A 24,822-nucleotide genomic window follows, 5' to 3' on the forward strand; every position below is an offset into this window, starting at 1 on the left:
TAAGAACATTCAAGATTTTATCTTTGTAATGCTCATGCTGTAGATCAGGTTCTCATATTGACCTAATATAACAATGCTGAGTATTCTGGACTGTTGTTCTTTGTCTATATTGGTTATTATTTTTTGCTCCTCATAGTTATAGCGACCAATAAATAGGATAATGCTTTAGGTTTGCAAATAATATAAGCAGACATTTATCAAGTTAGAAAACTAGTTCTATAGTATACCATACAGACTTTGCACTACATTATAATCTCACTACTCATTTCCTGTAGCTGAACATTATGTCAAAATTCCCTGTAAGAATACTTCTTTATTTTAATGTTCAGAACTGAAATCATAATATATCTTCTACACTATTCCCTTTTCATAATTTGTCCTCCAGATGTTATGGGGAAATCAAGATTGGCTGATTTTGGGATAAGTCGACGCTTACCCAAAGACCAAACAACACACCAAACAATAGCTGCAGGAACAAAGTGCTGGAAAGCCAGAGAGACTCTAGAGGAGGGGTGCATTGTGTCATACAAGTCAACCACTGATGTACAGGTGGGTTTTCCTGCAACACCTATTGGTCTATTGACAATGTAAATAAAAATAGTTCTAATGTTTTGTTACCTTTTAAGGTTGCAGGGATGCTGATGTATTATATCCTGTCTGGAGGAAAACACCCATTCAACGTCAGCAGATCCTTTCAGCTGGAATCAAACATTGATGAGGGGAAGTACAGCTTGGATGATGTTCAGGATGTTGTGGCAAAAGATCTCATTGAATGGATGATCAACAAAGAACCAACAGACAGACCTAGAGTTGAACAATGCCTGAGTCACCCCTTCTTTTGGCCATATGTGAAGTAAGACTACAACACAAATCTATTTATTTATTCTTATACATTATAAATAAAATTGAGCATATATTCTGTTTTCACTTTGGCTTTCCCTAAATGTAACCTAAATTGTGACATTATGCCATCAGAGCTAGTTTACACTATGAAACACGCTGCTATATTGTTATATTCTGTACACCTTTGCTCTTTTCTTTTATTCCATATATTTTAGCATTTATTTAAAGATATTTTCATGTCTCTTTACAGAAAAGTTGAATACCTGAAAAAGGTTGGTAACAGAGAGGACGTGGCAAAATATCAAAATGCAGACCAGGAACTTATTGACTCGCTTGAAAAATATGCAACTCATGGAGCTTTCTCACAGTGGAAGAAAAAGGTGAGTGCTGTACAAAAAAATATCTCAATATCTCTAGTTAGTCATAACTATGACTAACCAGCACCTCATTAAATGTGGATATTTTTTCACTATTTCAATGTTGAATGTTGTGATTTGAGAATGTGAAAATTTGTGAGAAAAGAAATCCATGTGAAGACAGAAAATTTATGCCATTTTTTCTGTTTTTCTTTCCTTTCTTTCTTGAGTTTCCACAAGAACTGGTTCAAAAGATGGATGGCAAGAAAAAACCCTACCTTGAAACCATTCTGGGATTGCTGCGTTTCATACGCAATATGATTGAGCACTAGTAAGTTAAGCTGATACAAATATTCTCTAGACCTTCTTTTTTGGGTGCAAAGACTCATTAAATTAATAAAGATCCGCTTTGTCTTTTGTGTTCATTATTTTTTTACATTTGCATGTATGAGTGACGTTATGCATCGATGGCTCAGACATTGGTTGATGTTGCATAATAGTAGCAGGAGCCTCAACATAAACACAAAAGTTGTTAGAATAAGAACAACATAAACAGCTATAAATTGTCATGTAATACAAAACATTAGTGAGATACTCAGTTAAAATTTTCTCCATGTTCACAGTGTTGAAGATGCTTCTAAAATTGACGTCCTTGAATTATTTCCTGATCTATTTGGATGTGTCTTCAAGTACGCTAAAGACAAAGGGTGGAATCAACAGATCCCACTGAATGAAATGTTTCAGAGTGAAGACTCTCGCAGCATCTTTGTGATGCCATCCCCAAACATCGAGGAGCAGCTGGCGGTTCCAGTTCAGGAGTCTCAACCCAGCAACTTGGATTGAATTCAAATTCAGAAAGTCACTAGCCAACGCTCCAATTGGTTTTGTAGAAAAACTTCTTGTCCAATCTTAATACTAATACAATATTATCAATTCAGTTATTGTGTTATGTAACAATCCATTACTTGATTAGCTTTGAACATGTTTTTACAAACACAAATGCATTGGAAAACCTCATTAACATGTAAATGAGGTTTGATTTTTGTTTTGAGTCTCTTAAATGGACATAATAGTCTAAATGTTTTTTTTTATGTATCTGTGAGGACTTTACATATGGTGATTCTCAGTATCATCTTGATCCATACTTCAGACTTGTCTGTTGCTGATTTTTTAATTCATGCCTTGCTTCTTTCCACAACATGAGTTAGGTAAAGCCTTCATTATTATATCATTACTGTCCAGAAATGAGCTATGTTAAAACCAAAGATTATTATGTTTTATATATCATGGAGTTTATCTAAGCATCAACATTTACTTCTCATTATTTGATTTCTTCAGAATGTAGAAATGTTTGTGATTTTACAAGTTATATATTTTCAATGCAATGCTAAACTAAAAGATCTCATCTACTTTATTGGATTTAGTCTGTTTTCTCTATTATTTTTATTTTCATCATATGTCTGCGTATACAAAATTAGAAAAATAAAGGAACCTTATTTGAATCTATATTTTTAAGGGATTCTCTTGGATTACCTCATATTGGTTGCAGGTTCCTAAACTTGTATGTTTGACAGTTTTGTTTTAAAAATGAATAGTGAAAAAAACAATGTTCCAAAAATGTTGCATGCTGTTAAAAAACAGTGTTTCTCTGGTTCTTTTTTGATATGCCATTGTTTGCCTTATTTGATAAGGTTTAGCGCATAGCCCTTTGGCTCTGTTTTTTCCAAAACAGCCAAAGGGTTTAGTTTGAGACACTACTTTTGAGTTTTGCCATTTTTTTATTGTGTAGTTTAGTTTCATTTGGATCTCTCACTTTGCCTTCTCTGGGGTGGTTTACTGTTCAAAATCAAAGTGTTTTCAGTATTTTAGCTTTTTGTTTTTGATGAATTATCTATAGTTGTGTTTTCTATTTAGTATTTGTCTCTTGGACAATGACAATAAATTATGTATTTTTCTTGAACATTATCTTTTTGTTCTCGTCATCCTCCTTTATTGATTTGAAAAATATATATTGATTTTGTCTGATTAACACTTAATCTAAAGATGAAACAAACTCTCCATTCAGGTAAATTGATCTGAGGTGAAATGAGATACAGTTGAAACCAGTTTACATACACTGCATAAAAAAAAACTTTTTTCCACTGTCTGAAGTTGAATCAGATTAAACTTCTCCTATTTTACATCAGATAGAATTATAAAAAATATTTCTATTTGCTAAATGCAAAGAAAGTTAGAAATACTATAAAAAAAAGTTTTCACTAAGTTTTCTTATTGAAATAATTTTGATAATTCTAATTTTCTTAAGATAAATTAAATTTAGTAGTTTAGAAGTAGCGAGAAAAAAAATGTGTATGTAAACTTTTGGTTTCAACTGAATATTTCACTTCCTGAAACAACCCTTTACAATAAAGTAACTCTAACTCTGTTTGCTCAGACTCCCTTAATAAAATCAAGAACTGAATTTTGTTTTGTTCTAATGTTTTTAGAAGTATTTAATCATTCTAATGTCTGGATTTGGTTTCTACAACAACTTCAGGTATGAAGCTCGCTGATGTTTCTTGCCGCACTAAGAGGCTTTAAATAAGTACTGAAGTGCCATTTCATACATATTTTGAAACTTTTCCATTAAGTATAATAATTCACCATTAAGAGAGTTTAAGCTGACAGAAAATATTTTTCCACACATCTTTACAATATCTTTTCACTTTTATTTCATTACTCAACTGAATGAATGTACAGCAGTTTTTAACAGAAACATTCAATAAGTTTCAAACTAGATCTCACTAAAGAATTACAAAGCTTGCATTTTTTTTTTATTTACTTGCAATGCCATTCATCTTATTAAAAGCATTTGAAGTCTTTGTCAGGTTTGTCTAAAAATAAGTTGACTTTTTAAATGTCATGCTCTTGCAGGCTGAATCAACTGATTTTTGTTAGTAAGTGCAAAGAACTGTTAAGAACAGGTAGTGGCATTGGAGTCCTGACTATATATACACCTGGTAAGGAGTCAATATTATTTTTTTTTAAGAATGAAAAAAAAAAATGAACAAAAAAAAGCTCTTAGTTTCATTGGACATATTTACACACGTTTTTTTTTTTTGTTCAGATGGTTCAAAAAATCTTACCTTACAAACCAAAAAACATTTGTATTTTTTTTTGTTTAGAATTGAAAATATGCTCAATTTACCTGATCAGCACACAAACCCTGGACAACTCTTTCCAAGTAAATTAATCTGAAGTAGAATCAGATAGATCCTAAACTGAATATTAGCTCTCGTAACAACCATTTACTAACTTTTTTATTATTAGTAAATTGCTGTGTACAATCAATAGCACCTACAGTAACATTTCTACTATACAGCTACATTCTAAGATTTCAGCTATGATAGTTAAAGGTTTGTGCTTTTGAGACATTCCCTGTAAGGAAAAAAAGGTGTGATACTTCATCACGGCCACGAGGAGGCACTGTTAGCCCATCAGAGCACTGCAGGTTCTTCTCTGAAAGGACGGAAAAATGCACATCACAGGCTGTGAAGGCCTGAAGAAAGAGGCAAACATGTCCACTATGTCCTCAGTTGGCAAAAATAAGAGCAAAAGAAAAGGTTTTTAGAGTCGTTTTAGCTCTGGGTGAATCCAGAAGGGCATCTTAAGAACAAGTCAATACCTCACCAAGCTTTAATGTGAGATTTGACGTGATGGTGATATATTTATCGGAGTCTTTTTCCTTCAAGTTTTTTTCCTTTGTTTTATTCAGGTATCTTTTGAATGGAAGACATTTGATTATAGGAGAGACAATAAGGCACGGCCCCTCACAAGGTCAGGTCAATAATGATGTGTTCAAAGATCTGTGTGTTTCCCTTGAAGCTCGATGAAAATATAAAGTCCCTGCGGTCAGTGGAGACCACGGTGAATGAGCGCGGTGCCTGGATGTACACTTCCTTGAAGCGGTCAAAGATTTTCTTCTCATCATCCCACAGATAGATTTGCGAGAACGTATAGTCACTTCCCAGAGCCAGGTAGTGGCGGTCCTTGAATGTAAATGGCTGCAGGATCATGGAACCTCGGGACGGTACAGCCTGGATCTCTGAAAACTGTTTGGGTCCCCATTTTAGGACCTTGGAGTCACCAATGTAGCGGGTCATGGAAAGATAGAGCTCCTCTTTGATCCGGAAGTGTTTCACAGCTACCACGTCCTCCATGTTGGGGATATCACCCTGCAGGATGAACTTCTGGTTGCTACGGCTCCACTGGTAGATCACTGGAACCTGTGAGCGACTTGCCAAGATTAGGTGAGCCTTCCCATCTAGGTTTAAGAACTCTGCGTCTGTGTCACGGAACCACTCGTGCAGGGACTGGTATGAGTAAAATCCGTTATCGTTCCACTTGTAGAGGGTTGACAAGCCTGCTTTGGAGCTGTCTGCGATGACAAAGAACCAGTCTGTTCCGATCTGAAAAGCCTCGATGTCATTGGGTTTGGAGATCTTGGACACTTCAGTGTCCTGGAACTTGTTGAACCTGCTTTGGTCATCATCAAACTTGTAAATGTGGGAACCACCAAACAGCTGAGCCACAATGACATAAACCTCTTCCTGGATGATTACTGACTTGCAGCCAACAATGGACTGACCTACAGAGGAACACAGGCAAAACACAACATTTAAACTCAACCGAGGCATTTTCTTAAAATGATGGTTTAACTTGCAATATTTGACATGCAGCAGCTAATTCTCAAAGCGACTCCTTTGTATTAATCTAAGCTTATTTGATCCTTAAGCTGAAGCTAATGGCTTAGCTAAGAGCATTTTCACACATGTAGTTTGTTTACTTTAGTCCAAATCAGTTGATGAATTGTAAACTTGTAACTAACTTGTAAAATTCAAAATTAGCTAAAATGGACTTTATGGTTCACAAAGATTACTCTACCGCATCCCACAATGCACCAGAACCTTAAAACTGTTGTCACATTTGCATCACATGTCTTTCTTTCTGCTGAAAAGCACAAAAGGATTTGCACTGGAAATTGAGATGACTGCTCATACCCATCAAATGCAAACTTCAAAGTATCTCATCAGGATCGTACATTGATAGATCAGTACAGAGGATCAGTACAGTACAGAAACATGGTTTCAACTTTATTCATAAATAAACTTACATTTGTATTCAGCCCTTTTAACCTGATACCCCTGAGAAACTGTGGCAAGGCTCAAATATTGATATTCACAGATGCTCTACAGCTGACTGAGCTTGTACTATTTTGGTAGAGACATGCTAAAAAAAACTTTAGAATAAAGATCTTGAAAACCTTGTGTCGTTATTCTTCTACCAAGTAATTCTGCATTACGTACTTTTGGTCTGTCACATATTACCCCAATAAAACACACAGACCCTTGTGGATGTAATTTGAAAAAAAGTGAAACATATGTTGGGATGTAAATATGTTTGGAAAACCACATGGAAAGAGATGCCCCACTTATAATCTTCCTGCGCAAAACTTTCTGAAAATAGAACATGCAAAACGTTCTATGTAACTCTATTTATGCAAAATAAAGATCCATCTACTGCAGGTAAAACATTAACTTCTGATAATGTTTCAACAGAACCCCGCTTTACTAGACACAGGGTGAAGGGATTTCCTTACCGGTGATGTTATCATACGTCCTGAAGTTCATCTCAATGTGGTCCCACTGTAAAACCATACAGCTGTCTGAGCTGGGAGCAGCAATAGTCACATAGACATCATTCTTGAAGCTGAACGTATCAACTGACAGAGACTCAGAGGCCACGGACTGATGAAGGACAAAATCTGTGGAAAGGTGAAATCATGAGGGGAATTTTTTCCTAGAATGACACTGCTGATCCGGCCAACACCGACGTCAGCAGTGAAGCTGACTCAGGCGGCACTCACCCGTTGATATGCACTCATTGTGCAGGCTGTTCATGTCATTGAGGCGCTTGCCCTTCATGTCGTCCGGTCCGGCACACACGACATCCGACACCGTGGCGTTGGTGCTCTTCAGCCACATCATGAGCCATTTGGCTCTGCAGTCGCACTCAAAGGCGTTGCCTCGCAAGTCCCTGCAGAGCAGAACCAGTGCGGATGGTTGCAGAAGAAAAGTCCAACAAAGAACAGCATTTTTACAAACCTGAAGTGAACTTACAGCTCTATCAGTGAGTCCAGGTCAATGAAAACATCCCTGGGTAAGAATTTAATGTTGTTGTTTGCCAGAGACCTGAGAAACATCGCCAGTGAGTGAACATGAAGCATATGCAAGAAGAAAATGCAAAAATACAGGAGGTTTTTAATCAACGGTGGGACATACAAGTGAGTCAAGTCCCTGAGTCCTCTGAAGGCATATTTAGATGTAGTCTCCAGCTTGTTGCTCTCAATGAACCTGTGGATTAATCATACACAAAAATACGAGCTACAGTGGTTATGATTTTAGATTATTAGACATGCATTTTGTTGAAGTGATAGATGAAAACAAGTATCACCTAGCAACTGTTGGGTGGATGGAAAATGATTCACGATTTTACATTTTTCTACAAAACAAAAAAATCTGAAAGTCACCACAAATAATAATTTGCATGAAGGCAAAAAAAGGTTCAGTTTTAGTCTCGTCTGACTTTCTTAAAAATGTTTTCTGTCTCCTGCATGATTTGTGGCAATCTACAAATCGTCACCCTCCTAAAATAATGGCCTTGTTTTTTAATTACCAAAATCGCTTTTGGGAAAAAATGACTTGGACCATTACTTTAGGAAAGCAACAAACTGATATTTGTAATGGCTTTCTTTAAATAATAACTTCTTTCTTGCCATGCTTTCATAGCGACTAGACATGAGGAATGCACAATTAATTGACAAATTCTCCCAGCTGAGCTGTGGAGTTCTGCAGCTCCTCCAGAGTTACCATTTGTGCTGCTTTTTTGATTAATACCAAAATATAATTTTATGTTTTATATTTAAGGAATATCGGTAGTTCAAAAAGAATGAAAATATATAATCATGTATTAAGATGCCAACATGTTTGCTCCTTTTTTTTTTTTATAAACAAAGAATTTAGTAACACAACAACTCACAGGTACTCCAGATGTGGAAGGCCTGAGAAGGCATCATCTCTTACAGTCGTTAGGGAGTTCGAATTCAAAAGTCTGCAATTGATATTAGACAGGTTAGAACAGATTAAAGAACATATATGATCAAATCTGAACCAACCAAATGTTCCAGCGCTACTTATTATGTAAATAAATATGAATTCAAAAGATGAATCAGTTTGTAGTTGTCACAAAATTGTCTTTTTGACAATAAGGAAAAACCCAATTCTTGATGCAACAACAAATTTCTGTTTTCTAGATTTTGTGTATAGTTGCAATAAGACGTGTCCTTTAAGATTAAACATACAGTTTTGCTCAGACTATGATTCTGAGCAAAACTGACTGCAATTCAGACCCTTTAAAATCCACAAACCAATAGATTTGTAGCCGATGCTAAACAACCACAGGAACAAAGATTGTGAGTTCTTCCCACTTGTATTCAAGTACAAATTGTTTGGATGTTTCACCATCAGAGGTGGGTAGTAAGTAACTACAGTAGCTACATTTACATAGTTACATTAACTTGAGTAATATTTTTGTAATAAAATACTTTTAGGAGACGTTTTACTACACCGTACATTTTATCAAGTTTTGTCAATTGAAATTCTTTACCCAGCACCAACTGTCAAACATGGTGATGGCAGTATCATGCTGTGAGTCCACTTTGCTGCTAGTGGTGCAGAAACTAAAGTGAAAGAGGAATGAAAACTGCCTCTAAATTGATTTATTCGCCCTTAATCAAAAGCTAAAACACTCAAACGTGGACACAACTGGGTGTTTTAACAAGATAATAACGCCAAACTCACATTACAACTTGGTTTATAATAGCTAAAGTAGGCTAACATTAGCCTTATGGAATAACCTCAACCCAAATGAGAATTTAATTTAAAAAAAAAAAAAGTATTTCTTTTTGAATAAACTTTACAAAATCTGCCAGGAAGAGTGACTAAACATCCAGGCAGAATAGTGATGAGTTTACCTAAACTTCCAACTGAAACTGCATCAGACTGGGAAATGTGCATCTGCTTCATCTCTGTTTGTGCTGACATTCAAGCTGTCGCTGCAGTTGAGCAACAACTGAGATTAATGGGCTCTTGAAAGCACCTCGTACAAATGGGGGCTGCGCTAAATGCACACAGGAGGGTTTTCATTATTCATTGCCACACTTTGAAAGCTTTTCTTGCTGGAAAATCTTAAAACCATATTACAGTAACTGACTTGCACGCTACTGGACACGCAAGGGATGCAGTTGGCAATAAAACCTGGCAATATTTATGCATAATGCCGCGATGCATTCTTACTGTATGCTGTATGTGTCACAATAAACAGTTTAGTGGAAGGTTGAACGCAATCCGAGAGTTATTACAGGGAGTAACGGTGTTCTTACAGTAGCTGGAGGGTGGGAATGTGGGCAAACATTGCCTCTCTGACCTCAGAGAAAGTCCCATTGACGATACTCCTGGATGAAGCAAGCACAAGATAGATTTTTGATCAAATAAATTCGTTAGAGTGACCTGAGCATGCACGGTATTACTCGATTTTTAATTTAATTAATGCGTATAGCGCATACAGAGCGTCCCGAGCAGATACAGCGCATGGAAATTATTATTATTATTTTAAAAAATGATATGGATAGTGTTTTACTTACAATGAAGTGATCTCGTTGGGGGCAATCCGCGGGATGTTGGAGGACCCGACGCATATGATGGACTCCTTGGAGCAGCTGCATGTTGAAGGGCATCGGAAAGCCTTTTTCAGAAGAGCCGGCGGACACAGGCTGCACAGCGACACACACAGCAGAGCCCAAATCCTGAGAGCTGGCGGCATCTTTCCTGTCGGGCTCGCATGTGTGAAGTTTTTTTTTTTTGTTTGTTTTAATATTTTTATTAAGAAAAAGAAAAATAAACTTTCTTTTTTTCCTGGTGGGTGGATGAGGAGGATAGTTGCAGGAGAGCTCGAGATCGTGGCAGATGGCACCGCGCGTTTCCACCCTGCACCATGAAATGCTGCACTGGCTGCCTGACATCAGCAAATCAGCTGCAGTTTCCCCTCTCCGTTCGCTTTCATTATTTATTTAGAGGCGGAGGGAAAGGAGGGGACTCCAGACTTATAGCTGTTGGTTAAACAACCACATGTACCCCACAACTACAGAACACCGCCAGTGTCAGTAAGATGTGGATTCTATGTAAGATGTTATACTAGGTTATAACCGAATTAATCCAAATTACTTCTCGAATTAAGGTTAAAAGAACGCTTCTGGTACATTTTGACAAAAAAAAAAAAATCTAACATTCCACTTGCTAATAACATAATAGCACATTAATTACGTTTATTGGATTTTTTTTTTTTTTTTGTCAATTAGTGAAATGTTTGGCCAGTACAGAACCGTGGCAGCTCCAGGACTGGATCACTGACGGTGCAGAGCTGCAGCAGCACCACGGACAGCGCAGCGCCTCTACGTCGATCCATGCATCATCTGCTCTGACTGCACACGCAGAGTTAGAGCACCTGCATGCGAGCTCGTGTTCATTTGTGAGCAAACACACAGGAAGGAGAAGAGAGAGCCACTGCAACATTTTGAACCCAGAGCAGGCGAAAGAACAATTACTCATCAGAATGCAGGCTAAACCCACACAAACTCTCATCATATACGGCAGTGGTCAAAACAGTAGGAAATACATGCGTAAACAGTGACTTCATTTGACTGCAATAGGAACACAGAGCATCCTGATTCAAAGCAAAACATGAAGGGAGTCGTCAATTTACATAAAGTGTGGGAAAAGGGATATAAAGTGTAAAGACAAATAGCTTATCTGCATTCGTCTTTACAAATGTAAACATGGACTGTGTGAACCAAATTATGCTTGGAGATTTAGTATCTTTCCGGTGATTCACTGAACAAATACTTGGTCGGGCAGCTGCTGTTTCTGAGAGCTGCTTTGCATTTGTGTTGCACACATTTGACCAGATAATGGCACATGTGAACAGGTTATTGATACAGACTCAACAACAATAATTTGAGGTTTTCCCCCCTTGTGAAAACCTCAAATTATTGAATGGATTTTGCTTGATAATCCTTTCAAGGCTGCAGTTATCCTTGCTGCTGGTGCAGCTTTTCCTACCGCTTAACTTTATATGAATATGCTTGGCTACAGCAATCCGAGCAACAACTTTCTTTAGCGATGAGCTTTTGTGTCATTAACTGTCTTCTGGGCATCAAGTCAGCAGATTTCCCCATGGCTGCGTAGGAAATAACCTGCAAAGTTACAATCGAAAGAGTTACATGAAATATAGGTTGGAAACATGTCATGCTATGTGTAATGAATCTGCACAACAAACTTTCTGAAATGAGTGACAAATCTTGAGCTTTTTCATATTTAAATTTTCTTAAATGCACAGGTATATATAGATATATCTGGGATACACCTTGCAAGAAAAAGTCAGAGTGATGGATAGTTTTGCAAAATAACAGATTATTGGGCAATTGCTTTTTTTTTCTTTATCTGTGGACGGTGCAGCAAATCATCAGCGAACTCCTGGCAGGTTCTAAAAGTAAACAGAGGAGCAATTTGTCATATTGCAACATCCAGAGGAAGGTTGGAGCTCTGATTGTAAGGTGTAGCCACAGGAGTAGCTCTTTCCCCATGCTTCACCTTTTTCAGGGAATCAAAGAAGTGCCATATTTGTAGTATATCTCAAATTGATTACTTTCATGCTCCATCAAGCACTGCTGCAGTGCTACGATATCAGCAACAGAGGTAAAGCACTTTTTTTTTCTTCCTTCATGCTGAAGAGCAGCACCACTGAGCACATTAAAATAGACCCCCCACCCCCTCAACTTTTCCAACCCCTCCAGCTCCTCTTCAGGCTGCTGCATTGTACCAGCCTGCTGTCACTGTGCAGTGTTTTTCCACTATATTTTGTTCATGTTTCAGTACAGCTGAGAAGTGTGGAAATGTGCTGATACGACAGCATAACCGTCCCGAGTCCAGCCCACTTTCACAGGCTGCTGGGTGGGGGTTGTTCTGCAGCTGCCTCTGCTTGCACACGTATTTCCGAGCGCGCAGGTGGGAAAACATCTGGGAGCTGAAATTACACATGAAGTCGAGGCTGGTTTTAATGTCTTATTCTTGCTTTAAAGCAAAGATCTCCTGCGATTGGCCTTTGTAAGCTGCAGAAGATGAAGCCCAGATGCGGAAAACACGGTGCAGAAATTAAATCGGAGAGGAAAACTCTCTGAGGTCCTGAAGACGTCTTGATCTCTTTAGATGTGAAGTGAAGGTTTCCCTCTGTAAACACAGGGCTGATCTATGATTGGGCCCCTATCATTGATTATCTCCAACCGAGGCTAAAAATAGAGCGAGCTAATCCACTGAACAGGCTTCAGATGGAGTTAACAGCACAGCAGCATTCAGATCACGTTACAGCTCGCTGCAGAAGACACCGCACAACACAACACATCGCAAATCTATTTTTTTTTTTTTAATCCAAGACAGGGAGCGACTCAGACGTCACAGTGCAAACAGCTTTAATTATAAATAAAATCTGTAGAAATGATCAATTTTCTGATTTTTTAGGCAAACATTCAAGAATGTGCCAGTCTCTTATAGCATCACACTAGATAAGAGGTAGGGAGTTTAAGCTTCCTCTGCTCAGTCATTCTTCATCAGGCGCCTCCTGATCGGCCTGAGGTTCTGTGGAGCAGCTGCCCGCCGTTTTCCCATGTTTCTTTAAAGCTTTCAGACATTTGTCGAGCCTCTTCATGCACAGCGTCACGTCGCCTCGGGTGATGCCCACGGCCGAGGCGGCGTTGAGGTACGGGCAAGGGTACGACTCGGAGTGCGACATGAATCCACGAAAGGTGTGACCGCTTATCGTCTGCTCCTTACCCAGCGGTATCACCCTGGAAACGAGGACGGAAGAGCAAATAAATGATCAAAACTTTTACAAAAAGTAGGAATACATGGAGCCCCCTAGAGGTCGTGGGGGAAATTGTTTTCCTTTGCGTTACTTCCTCAAAATATTGTGTTTTCTTGCAATAAATGAGCAAATACAAGCTGGTCTATTTTGTATACAGCTAGTAAAAGCCTATTAAATCTAAATAATTTTACATTTACCCATCAAATTATTTTTGTTGAATTTGATGGATGGATATAATTATTTTATTATATATTTGCATATATATTTTGTGCAAAATATATATGCACAGAATATATTTAAAATTAATTGCTTAAAGCTTTGAAATGATTCATTATTTTTTACATAAATTAAAAAAGAAAATTTCAGCACAAATATGTGCGCTTCATGTCCAGTACACAAATAGCCTTATGAGCGAAGCTAATGCTTAGTTACAAGTTATGATTCGAGGCTTTGAGTGGTTTAATTTGGTTTTGTTTTGAAATAGTGTACCACACATTTAATTATTTATATAGTGCAAAGGCTACTTTTAACCCCTTTGTCTCACCTTCTAAACCAAACTCTGCTAAGGAACAAAGAAGCTTCCCCTCAAAGTATTGATTCGGACAATCAACTTCAATCATTTCTGTGACTGTAAACTGTTATTCAAGGTCAGACAAGGGGACAAAAGGCAGCCGGCTCTGACATTGGTAAACAGAAGTGTTTGTGTTGATGCTTTCTTTCCCGGACATCTTTCCACTTTAAGCAGAAACAGTCCATTAAATTAGGCGCTGCCTCCGATAGAATGGCCTGCCTAATCATCTAAAGTAGTTCCAGCTCATCCATTTTCCCCGATCAGTGACGTCTACAGGGCAGTGTCCTCATTCGTTTGGCTCATCCTGAATTCGTTTTAAAATTCAGACTTCTGTGTTAGAAACCTCCACTACCTCTTCCTTTTCACTCCCCCGTTTTCTCCCAGTTTGTCACCTTACAGCTTTAAACATGAATGCATTTTGGGGACTTTTAATTTATAGACCAACTAAAAGAATAATTTTTGTGGGACTTAAGAGTTTTTTTTTTTTTACAAATCACTCTGTGGACATGTTCAAAATGTGGGATATTGGTTTTCATGATGTAGTTTTTCTCACTAACGTTCACCAACAAACCTCAAAGGCCTTCACAGAAGAGCTGCATTTATATCGAGATTAAGTTACATACGTATGTGCCGACTACTTACTAATTAGGCAAATCTGAAGACAAAAGGTCGCAGTGGATTTTACTTAGGAGTATCAGAGGAAAGGGGTTCTGAATCCAAAATCTCTGTCAGATTAAACACCCTGAATTACATCAAAGTTTGTGGTTGTAGTGCCAAAAAACAAATAGACAAAGGGGTGACAAACCAGTTTTCATACCTCGCTCCCGACACCTGTCGGGTGAACAGCATGGAGCCGAGCTGAGTCACCGCCTGGTTGCTGGAGGCCTGGAGACCATCTAGAGACATGGCTGAATGAGGGGAGAGAGGTACCACACCCAACACACACACAGACAAGCATACACACAAAGGGTGAACTGGAAAGGTTAGAAACATAAATTCTGCAGAAACGGACGACAGCGAGGAGACGACATGCTGGTTCGTGATCAGCACTTTGAGCTCACCCAGAGATATGGGATTATGTGGGGTGTGAAGCAATCTCTCTCCGTGTGCAGAAGCAAGACTCTTCAGCTCCTCAGCCAGGAAGGAATAAATCTCCTGCAGGTGGAAACATTCAGACTATCAGGAAGCTATATATAGCAACAACCATGGCTTTATTTAAACAGCAGCAGCCTTTGGAGTTTTGTTTTCGATAATTCAGCAAATTTAGTAGCAACGGGCTAAGTTCGTGTCCGAAATAAGTTCATGTTTTTTCTGTTTTTTTCCCCCTTTCGGTTTCACTAAAGCCAGAGCGTCCACCACCCGTCTCCTCCGGGCTAGGATGTTTGTTTGCATCACACTTCCACCTCCGGGATCAATTAGAGGAGCAGGACAGGAAGAAAGCAGGCTTTTAAACGAAGCATGTTTAAAAGATGCTGACAGAGTGTTTAGCACGGAGCGTGAAGCTTCTCCTGAAGGACTAAATCAGGCCAAATGGGTTCAGGACACAGATGTTACGAGAACCAAACCTGCACAACAACGGGGCGCAGTTTCTTTTTTTCCTTCTGCTCGCATCGGAATCCCTGCTGAAGCTCTAAAAGGGGGAGGTTGTCTGCAACCACAGGCGTGTGTCTGCTAAATCGGTGTGTTTTCTCCTTCAAGAGTCAAACACAAACAGTTCTTCAACCGCATCAAGAGTCCCCGTGTGACCCTTGTTCCTCAAGAACAAAGAGCAACTTTATTTTCCCAGGGCGGAGGAGGAGGGACGCAGCTGGTGACGGCTGCCCAGACAATCTCTCAGTGTTTGGGTTGAAAAAATCCTCCATGAAAACAACACGCCGGCCTCTTAACCGTGCTGCGGACATTTCCTAAATCAATGCTACACGCGGCTTTAAGTGAACCTCAAAAGACTGAACGTCTGAATTATTTAAAGCTCGTCTCTCCCTCTGGAGAGATGCGAGGAACTCTCCGGGATCTGCAGACACGATGGAAAAACCTATTTTGGACATTAATTATGCATTATGGTAGAGCGGGAGAAATCGATGGGCCTTAATGCTGCCGGGTCATACGACAGGCCAGATAAGGTTCGATTTTAAGGCTTTGTGTTTCAGAATGTAATTAAAAAAGATCAAATGGTCTGCACTGTGTCTCGTAATTAAGCAAATAAAACGTCAGATGAACAACAAAGCATCAAATAACTTAGAATTTTATAATATATTTAGTAAAACCTGACCATAATAAAAAAGAGGGCAAAAAAACAAAAGCCGTTTTAACTAAAAATGCACCGATTGGGAAATATTGAGATGACTTAGACTTAAATTTTGTGTTTATCGATGCGAAAAGTAAAACTGTACCAAACTGTACACTTTTGTCTGTAAGACAATCTTTATCATGACTAAAACAGACAAATTGTTCTACAACTGAAAACCATAATAAATAACTTTGCATTGATTCAGAGTAAAACAAGTGCAAATTACTCAAAGAATTATCTTGCATTTTTTTTACATGGACAATATGGCTAAAAATATCAAAATAAAAGCACTTCCTGTTCAGAATTTTGACATCCTCTCAAGTTTAGTCACAACATTGCGCCCCACTAATTAAATTACAAATTGTGCCATAAATATGCACATATTTACCACCTCTTTCTGGACAACAACGGTTTTAAATGTAGTTTTACAATATGGTTTCTCACTTTTATTAAAAATCCTCCAAATCGAAGAGAGTCGTGTAGGCACAGGAGTGGAAAAACATCCACAGCCTTGAGCATAAATGTCAATTTATGTGAAAATAATAAAGCAGACTTAAATCTACAAACAAGCAGGAATAACAGCCACAAATGTGTCTCAAATGTAACCTTGATGTAAGCCATGATGCCATCATCACCTCAGTTTTCCCTTTCTGTTTAAAGAGACAATAATCATTATATGTAAACTTTTGATATTGGAGTCATTAGTAAATAAATCTGTGGCATATTATTTTTCTCATTATTGTGACATTTAGTAAATAGAAATATTTTTGGTAATTCTGACTGACCAAAAACACATTTGGTCTTATTTTACTTCAGATGGTGAAAAATAAAATGGTCTTTTCATTTGCCCTGCGTACATTTCTGCTTTCAACTGTATGTATTATTTTATTATATTATTTTGAGAAAATCCACAATATATTCAAGCAATTTACTGTTTGCAGCTGACTTTGTATGGTATATAGTTATTCCACCAAAACAAAGAGACTTTAAATAAATCATTTTTAAAAAATTATTAAAAAAGTGATGAGCTTCCCATAATGAGTTTATGGAAACCTTTGATATATATTGTACTTAAGTAGATTGTCTGACATTGGCTTAGTTTTTGTTAACTAAATTAGTCTCAATTTTAATTCAGTGTGATTCATCTAAGGTCAAATGAAATAAAGATGAATGAGGTTTTTAATTGTGTTAGGATACATGATCTCATACAAGTCAAGATTTTTAACCATAATTGTATATTTCTACTACAAATGGAGGTTTCATATAAATGTAATCCTAAATCACCGAGTCGTGACGGTCTCCTCTGCGTGATTTTTTTTTTTTTTGTGGCTGTGAACACGTCATGTAGTCTGCAATTTGTTTCAAAGCATATTCCTTCGGAACGATGTCAAAATTCCCATTTTAACCAGATTTGTTAGATCTGAGAGCTTGAAGGGAGGCGGATTTTGTTCAGCACATTTACAGCAGTGTGGAGGAGTGGGAATGCTGCAGTGCCTACGGTCTGAAGAGGGGGAATGCTGCATTGTGAGCAACTCAAAAAGTTCTGGATCAATTTTATCTCTCTACAGCACAACCCTCCCTCTACAAAGCAAAGTGCTTGCTCAAGAGCAGAGTCCCCACTTTCAGTCAGAGTGATGGCCAAAGCCACATGCATCATCAAAGCTGGAACTGGGCTCTCCTTCTACAGGATGAAGAAGCCATTTTAGGTAAAAGGCAACAATACATCTAACATCAGAAAAAAAAATCATTTTATACCAATTACCATTTCATTTACATCAGCAGAAGTATTCACAACCCTTGAACCTTTTTGTATTTTGTCATCTTTCAACTGCAAACTTAAATATATTTTAATCATGTGATAAAGTAATCAAATAATTTCTAAATCTTTTACAAAGATTGTGTAAAAAAAATTCTGAAAAGTGTGGCATTCCTTTGTACTTAGCCCCACTAAGTCAACACTTTATAAAAGCCAATTTATACTGCAATTAAAACAACACTCTTCTTCCAGCTTTGCACATCTAAGAATTAATATTTAGTCTGTTCTGCTTTGTAAAATATTTCCACCTTTGTCAGGTGATAAAGACATCAAATAATCAAAAACACGTTTCTCCACCAGAGAGGACCTAAATCCACCAGAGTCTTGGATCTAGGTCTGGATTTTAACAGGGCCATTCTAACATATGAATATGCTGTGATCTAAGCCAGAGGTGCCCAAGTCCAGTCCCTGAGAGCTACTATCCTGCAAAACTTAGATGAATCTCTATTTCAGCACACCTGAATCAAATGAATAGCTCTTTACCAGGTCTCTGTAGAGCTAGCTAACATGCTAATGAGGGATTTCAGTCATTTAATTCAGGTGTGTTGGAACGGGGAAGTATCCAAAAGTTAAAAGGATAGCAGATCTCGAGGACGGGACTTGGGAATCCCTGATTGTAGTCCTTCTATTGTAGCTCTGGCTGTATGCTCCAGCTGGTTTGCTTCCAGGATTGTTGTGTATTTATCTACAGTTATCGTGAACTTTGACCAGATTAATTTTTTTCCTCCTGCAGTGTTTGGCCTTGAACACAAATAGTGTCTTGTCAGCACACTAAAAACCACCATAACCATTGGAAACTAAGCTTCAGGACAAGACATGAAATGGGATTTAGGATGTTTGTTCACTAACTTCCTTTAAGAAAACTCGGGAGATCTACACGTTTGTGGTTTTAACATGGTAAAACGTGGAAAAAAACAAAGCACTGTTGCTGAAAATACTTAGCAGAAATCCCACCTTGACACAAGAAGAAGCCATGCTATTTTTAGCTTTAGAAAGGGTAGTGTCTGTTCTCACCTTTCTCTCCGATAGGTACCTCTTGTAGCCGTTGGATCCCAGAGTGAGAAGGGTAATGAGGACATCGAGGGAAGGTGAAGCCGACGCTCTACCTGGACGTAGGAACACCAAAGGAGATTTTGTGGGGCAGTTAAAACAAACTAGAAAACAAAATCTTCCCATAATCAGTTCAGATTCATGACTGGCATGCCAAATACTAAAAAGGAAAAAGACTTTATTTCATATCTTATTTATTAAATATCTTTCAACATAACATAAATAGAAAATAAGTTATTTTTATACCAATCATTCATCTTGCCTGTGAATGAGTTACAGTATATGTTTTTTTCAACATTATGGCAAGAAAACAGAATGAACCTCCCACCAGAAAAATGGGAATCAGCTGCCATAGAGGATCAAGGTGTGAGATTTTACCATCTTCTATAGACAAAGAAAAAAAATATGTAGAATAAACTTTCAAAAAGGTGTCAAATATAAAATGCTGGCTGAGCAAGCCAGATCAGATTCTTGATTTTTATTTAATTGTTCACTCAGAAAGATTCCAAAGGTTTAAATCTGTACGATGTTCTATATTTACTGTCCAGGAGAAACAATTATGTTTCGTCAAAAGAGTCGGAGAAGCTGATTTTTATTGGCTTATAGAAACCCCTTCAGTTTCTATAGATCACCAGCCTGAAAAGAAAGATTTAAAGGAGAGAAAATTTGAGGAAAAAAAAGAAAACTAGATTTCATGTGAAAGTTGGCTTTATCAAGAAAACTAGAGCATGTAGATACATGCTCTAGTAAACTTCAGTCATAACAGAGAAAGGGGAAAGTCCCATCTTTTTAAAGAAAAAGCTTCTGGAATGAACACCGTTTTATCAGCTGTTTCTGTAAGGCCAGTCTGATTCAGATATGATAGGTTTGTTGCTCACCTGGGTACATCTTGCTTATCTCCTGCACAAAAGACTCATCAAAACCTGCGATTATGGCTCCACCTACTGGAACCATGAAGTTCTTGTCCAAGCTCTGAACAAAGGCATCGATTCTTCCCACACGAGCCCCCTGTTAAAAACAGGAGACATTTAGGACACAAAAACGATGCATCTTTCTAATTAGAAACGGTGGAGCTCAAAAGTTCCATGACTGTCAGATGTTTACATAAACACATACAAATTAATCTAAAAGATTTGGGCATTTGAGGGGGTTATTTTTGCAATGACCAATGATGACACAACAAACACTATGTATAAAAAAAATTCTGGATTACACACACAGATTAAAATATATAACACATCCCAACTACACACTTTCTGTCGCCACTAACAACTCCTGGCATAACTCTGGCTGAATATTTGACCGCTCTTCATAGCAGGATTTGTAGAATTCATGTGCATCACTGGCTTCTCTGATCTTTTAAGAATAATCCTTAAATTCCCAAAAGTTTTGCTTTATTAATTTCAAAATCTATTTTGATGTGCATTTGTATCTCTTTCAGATTTCCAGCCATCTGACTAGAGGTAGCATCTTGAGGTGAAGATAATTTGATTAGGATGATCAGGATCAACGCAGGAGACGGCAAGGACTGGAGTCTATAGTGAACTGGAAGAAGCAGGAACTCCAGTGTGACTACACCAGGTAGAATGAGATTCACATCACCATGGACAAGTCCAACGGCTTTTGGAGAAAAGAATTATCCTCAGACAAGGGAAATATGGAGTAATTAAACAGGAAGAAGATCTAGAAGACCGAAATTATGACTTTCAAACCTTGAATATTGCACATGATTACTGTACCAATTGTCAAGCACGTAGGTGGCAGTTGTGGTGCAATGAATAAAGAAGATGGAGTTATAAAGGTGGAGGACATACTTCCAAATTCTTTTAAGGTGGAAGTTATTGTTGTATTTCCCACTGTGTAGATTAGGGAAAACACAGTAAAAATTACACTAAAGAAAATATATTCATTTGGTTTACTGCATCATGACTGCTCATTAAAAAAAACAACAATTCAAGCAGATCCTTAAAGCCCCAGAATTGATATAAAATTCATGCAAATGTATTTAAACTACCAACTGCTTTACTCCAGTCAAGTCTTAGCTGCTGATACCTGCTGTATAAGATGCATGCATTTGGACGACTGCACTCCATATGCATTGTTAACGATGTGAGGGATGTCATGTTTGGCACACATAGTGGCCAGTTCTTCAAGCCTGGAAGACGGAACGAGACAAAAACGTAAAACAAGCAGCAGCTTTCGTTATTCACACTCTGAAAAAAAACTAAAAAGTTGGATATGCTTTGTCACAAAAATGCTGCAGAAGTTTGAGAGTACGGTAAAATCTTCCATTAACCTGTCGGGGACCCGTGGAGCGAAGCAAGACGTTGTCGAATGAACGCACAGGATGTTTTCTGCTCCAAGGTCATCGATCTTGCGTTGAATCGCTTCTAGGTCCGTTCGCAGCTCATCTCCCTCCACGACGTTCTCCACAACTACGGGTTCAAATCCTGAAAACAGGAACTGTTTGTCATTAGAGAGGAACTCTGTTCTAAGATAGAGGTGGAGTAGAAGCAGGGCTTAAAAATAACTAGGGGAAACCGAAATCAAAGATACTCTGTAAAGTAAATGGGAACTTTTCAAAAGGACTCATTCATTAAAAGGAGGTCAGGTTGCCGTGGATTTTGAACGCTGACCTGCTGTGATCATGGATTTGAAACATGACTTCTGGTCGATGCGAGGCCAGATGATGTAGCGGGCCTTGGGTCTGCGGTGACGGAGGGTCAGGAAGCACAGAGTCAGGCTCATTCCTGTTGCCATGGGAACAACGAAGCAGCTTGCCACACTGCGAACACCTGGAATAGAGAGTAAGATGAGACCTTTCATACCAAAGACATTTTTAGACTTTGTTGCACACTGGAGTTTTTCTTATTATCATCACAGTGGCAAAAGTGTTTATGCTTTATTTATAAGGTTAGAAAAAAAACCCCATTATGGGTAGTCTATGCAACATTTTGTTTTTTTAAAACGCTACTGTTTTTTTCTTATTAAATGTTTTATCTCACAAGCTGACATTTTTCAATGAACCTGCAGCACTCTCACCTGAAATCTTCAAGATGTCCAGAACAACAGAGTTTGTGAGCTTGTTGAGCAGACTGGATCCCGCAGCTTTGGGCTGAACGGCAGCGATGTCACCCGACCGACCGATGCCATGGATCAGCCTAAACAAAAACATCAGCGGCGGGAAGGTTAAATTCACTAAAACTTATCCTGCTGCAGAGGTGCTGCTCTGTTCCGGAGTGAGATTTGGAGAGAAAGCGGCAATTATCGATAGAAAAAAAAGTTTAACTCCCAACAAAAAGACTTCACACACACTGAGAAATTAGGGAAAAGGGAAACTTATATTTTACAATAACATTACACATCAGTGACACCAGACTGAAGGCTACGATTAATACAAACTGGGTTTACTTAACACCACACACTGACCGCATTCATATGACGCCGCAATCACACAGAGAATCACGCAAAATGTCATGGCTGTAACCTACGAAGTACACACTTAAATCAAATCTAAACTTTAAAAATGTCAAAGCAATATATCTGCACGCTTGATGAGACTTTTTATCACTATGAAAACATACATAAATATACAAAGAAAATGTCACGAGGCATCAGTTTTGAAGAATAGTAAGATTGGGGTATTTATTTTGAAATATTTTCTGTCAGGGATCAGAAAAACATTAAATTAACATCAAAATACACATCTGGTGACCTAGGGAGGACTAATTTGAGACAGCTGGGTCTTTACACTCCTCACCCTTTTTAATGACACTTCAGCAAGGACATAGAATGAGCTGAAAAATGCAGGATTTTTCATTACTGCTGTATCAAAATAACGACCAATGAGCAAGAAAAACTGTACTCAAAACCATCTTCACCTCACATCTCCCAAATATCCACAACAATCATTCTCAAGATGAACGTTTGGCCCGTTATGAAAGCGATCTGAACCTGTAATGTCTCCTGGCCACCAGGCTGGACGCCACGCGGCCCTCCCTCTCTCCGACACCGCAGTTGCCCAGGAAGTTGTTGCTGTCCATCACGGCCAGCTCGTTAAGGAAGAGCTCTACGGTGCTTTCGCTCCATCCCTCCTCCGGACACTTACCCTGTAAAAACGCAATGTGAGAAGACGATACATCTGCACCAAAGCAAAGCAGATGTATCTAACCCAACCTGGTCCAGTAAATGTCTGATGAGCTGTTCGTGGCCACGGCGAGCCTGAGAGCCCTGGCGGATGTAGGAGGACGAGACGGTTTTCTCGCAGAGGGTGACGTTTTCGCTGTTCATCCCTGCTGAACACATGACCTGACATCAGTCTCACCATTTTATATCTTGGTTTTCTTTTCTATTTTGTATGACGCACAAAACTGATGTTTTCTCTAATAAAACTTTGCCTACATACTAAGAAATCACTGGCCTTCGTCTTTACAGCTACATTCACTTGCTCAGACAGTGCAGGTTTTGGTTTAACCACAAAGCTGCAAAAATACTTTTATCCCCAAAAAAACAACAACAATAAATGTGACACCTGTGATGAAGACGTACGCATGGCGTCGAAACAGGTCGGGTATGTCTGACGATAAAGTGTCTAATAGCAACAGACACCTTAAGACATCAATGCAAAAACACTTGTTTTCAGAACCAGTAAGTTTAATTTGCTCTAATAATTACTTTCTTGCAACAAACAGTCACGATTAATCAATGAAGTTCTGGGAGAGTTCAAATCAATCAAATCAAAGATATTTACGAATGTGGCGGCTGCTAATGGCTTTCTCCACACAGTATAAAAAGCAATGGGGTGTGGTTACCTGAAGTCTTAGAATCATAATGTAATGTTTTTCTATAAAAGGAGTATAAAAAAATACAATGTACCACTTCAAATTCTTCATTGGAGCTAATCTATCCATCATCTATATAGGACATCTTTATAGTAAGGGGCCATCTGGCTCATAATTCGAAGAGATTTGTGTATCATGTTTTAGTAGTGTTTTTTTTTAATATATATATATATACAAATTGTGACACTGACTCTTTTGTAGTTCACGAAGAATAACAAATGACCAAAAATAACTAAATAGTTGTTGTTTTTTTTAAAGAGCATCAGTGTGCACTCACTGATTGCAGTTTTCTGGTCGATCGCTGATTACCGATCTTTAAAAAGCCTGATCTGCCGATTAAAATTCTGGCCAACGGCAATTTCTTTCTCTTTTTTTGTTTGAAATGTTGCCGAGTAGGCAACAATGTGGTGACTATTGCTGACTGCGTAGGCTTGCAGACGTGACCCGGTGGATGGGTCTGTCAGTCAAACCTCTCTCATGGGAGAGCAGAAGATTTTTAGACCTTTGCTGAGGTCGATAAAATCTGCTTCACATGCAAGTATCGGCCGATCACCAATCTCCCAAAATTAAGGAAATCGGCACTCTTTAGATTTTGCAGAAAAATGATTGAAAATCGTTCATTTTACTTCCACCTTTTCTGCTTCACGTAGCTTTTCAAGGTAACAACACACGCCGCTTTGAGCAACTTACCCGCAGTTGTGCATGCAGACCAAGCGTATCCTTAACAGAGGTGTCTCACGTCTGGTTACAGTCTGGCAGACGGCTGCCTCATGTTTGGGTCAGCAGCAGTGCTGACACCCGGTGTTTGCTAAGCTAATGTCTCCCCCGTGAATCCTCACGTTGGTCACACTCTAGCAATGGCCCTCGCCTTATCGCTTCTTCCCCCTGAAAACCCTCTTGAGACAAACCTTGTTGTGAAACAAACCTCCTCACAACCTCAGGCTGCAGAGGAACATGTGTAACTTGTACCGTGGCGGATGAAGGTTGAAGACAGAAAGCAGAGCGCTGAACTACGACCGGCTGTCACGTGACTTCAGCGCGCAGAT

General features: G+C 38.5%; 3 protein-coding genes across 9 annotated transcripts in view; 1 reads left to right on the forward strand and 2 right to left on the reverse strand.

Annotated features, from left to right (window-relative positions):
• Positions 1–3,987, forward strand: part of LOC116732105 (serine/threonine-protein kinase/endoribonuclease IRE1-like) — a 30,969-nt gene extending 26,982 nt beyond the window's left edge. For 2 of the 3 annotated variants that reach the window (XM_032582060.1, XM_032582058.1), the window contains 5 exons: positions 386–549; positions 627–853; positions 1,094–1,223; positions 1,430–1,530; positions 1,823–3,164. In XM_032582060.1, coding sequence (XP_032437951.1) covers positions 386–549; positions 627–853; positions 1,094–1,223; positions 1,430–1,530; positions 1,823–2,042 — 842 coding nt within the window. In that variant the 3' untranslated portion in view covers positions 2,043–3,164. Of the gene's footprint in view, positions 1–385; positions 550–626; positions 854–1,093; positions 1,224–1,429; positions 1,531–1,822; positions 3,165–3,611 lie in introns of those variants that run through there. The other variant, XM_032582059.1, reaches the window with a different exon arrangement.
• lgi2a (leucine-rich repeat LGI family, member 2a) lies at positions 3,887–10,118 on the reverse strand. Its single transcript, XM_032582066.1, has 8 exons — positions 9,940–10,118; positions 9,679–9,750; positions 8,277–8,348; positions 7,520–7,591; positions 7,358–7,429; positions 7,105–7,274; positions 6,838–7,002; positions 3,887–5,826 (listed from the first exon to the last, which is right to left on the reverse strand). The coding sequence occupies exons 1-8, from the start codon at positions 10,116–10,118 to the stop codon at positions 5,009–5,011; spliced, it is 1,620 nt and encodes a 539-aa protein (XP_032437957.1). The 3' UTR covers positions 3,887–5,008.
• Positions 10,119–11,652: 1,534 nt separating this feature from the next.
• sepsecs (Sep (O-phosphoserine) tRNA:Sec (selenocysteine) tRNA synthase) lies at positions 11,653–24,822 on the reverse strand. Of its 5 annotated transcripts, none has more exons than XM_032582071.1 (12): positions 24,746–24,822; positions 23,112–23,227; positions 22,890–23,044; positions 21,978–22,096; positions 21,572–21,730; positions 21,232–21,385; positions 20,988–21,090; positions 19,814–19,943; positions 18,900–18,991; positions 14,844–14,937; positions 14,588–14,690; positions 11,653–13,194 (listed from the first exon to the last, which is right to left on the reverse strand). In XM_032582071.1, the coding sequence occupies exons 2-12, from the start codon at positions 23,223–23,225 to the stop codon at positions 12,948–12,950; spliced, it is 1,470 nt and encodes a 489-aa protein (XP_032437962.1). In that variant the 5' UTR covers positions 23,226–23,227; positions 24,746–24,822; the 3' UTR covers positions 11,653–12,947. The 5 variants fall into 5 exon arrangements, with proteins under 5 accessions (XP_032437962.1, XP_032437958.1, XP_032437959.1 ...); XM_032582067.1 differs by having other exon boundaries at positions 24,467–24,819; XM_032582068.1 differs by having other exon boundaries at positions 23,112–23,230; positions 24,467–24,819.

This window comes from Xiphophorus hellerii, chromosome 14, assembly GCF_003331165.1.
Source record: "Xiphophorus hellerii strain 12219 chromosome 14, Xiphophorus_hellerii-4.1, whole genome shotgun sequence".
NCBI classification, from domain to species: domain Eukaryota; kingdom Metazoa; phylum Chordata; class Actinopteri; order Cyprinodontiformes; family Poeciliidae; genus Xiphophorus; species Xiphophorus hellerii.

Excerpts from the sequence above, each read along its gene's own strand:
- lgi2a (XM_032582066.1), bottom strand. The coding sequence starts at position 10,118 with ATGCCGCCAGCTCTCAGGATTTGGGCTCTGCTGTGTGTGTCGCTGTGC. Across the intron at positions 8,349-9,678 it reads ATTCCCACCCTCCAGCTACT|ACTTTTGAATTCGAACTCCC; the intron begins GTAAGAACACCG and ends TATCAATTGCAG. Across the intron at positions 7,275-7,357 it reads CTGGACTCACTGATAGAGCT|GGACTTGCGAGGCAACGCCT; the intron begins GTAAGTTCACTT and ends TCTGCTCTGCAG.
- sepsecs (XM_032582071.1), bottom strand. The coding sequence starts at position 23,225 with ATGAACAGCGAAAACGTCACCCTCTGCGAGAAAACCGTCTCGTCCTCC. Across the intron at positions 19,944-20,987 it reads GCATGCATCTTATACAGCAG|GGGGCTCGTGTGGGAAGAAT; the intron begins GTATCAGCAGCT and ends TGTTTTTAACAG. Across the intron at positions 14,938-18,899 it reads GGTACCTATCGGAGAGAAAG|GAGATTTATTCCTTCCTGGC; the intron begins GTGAGAACAGAC and ends TTCCACCTGCAG.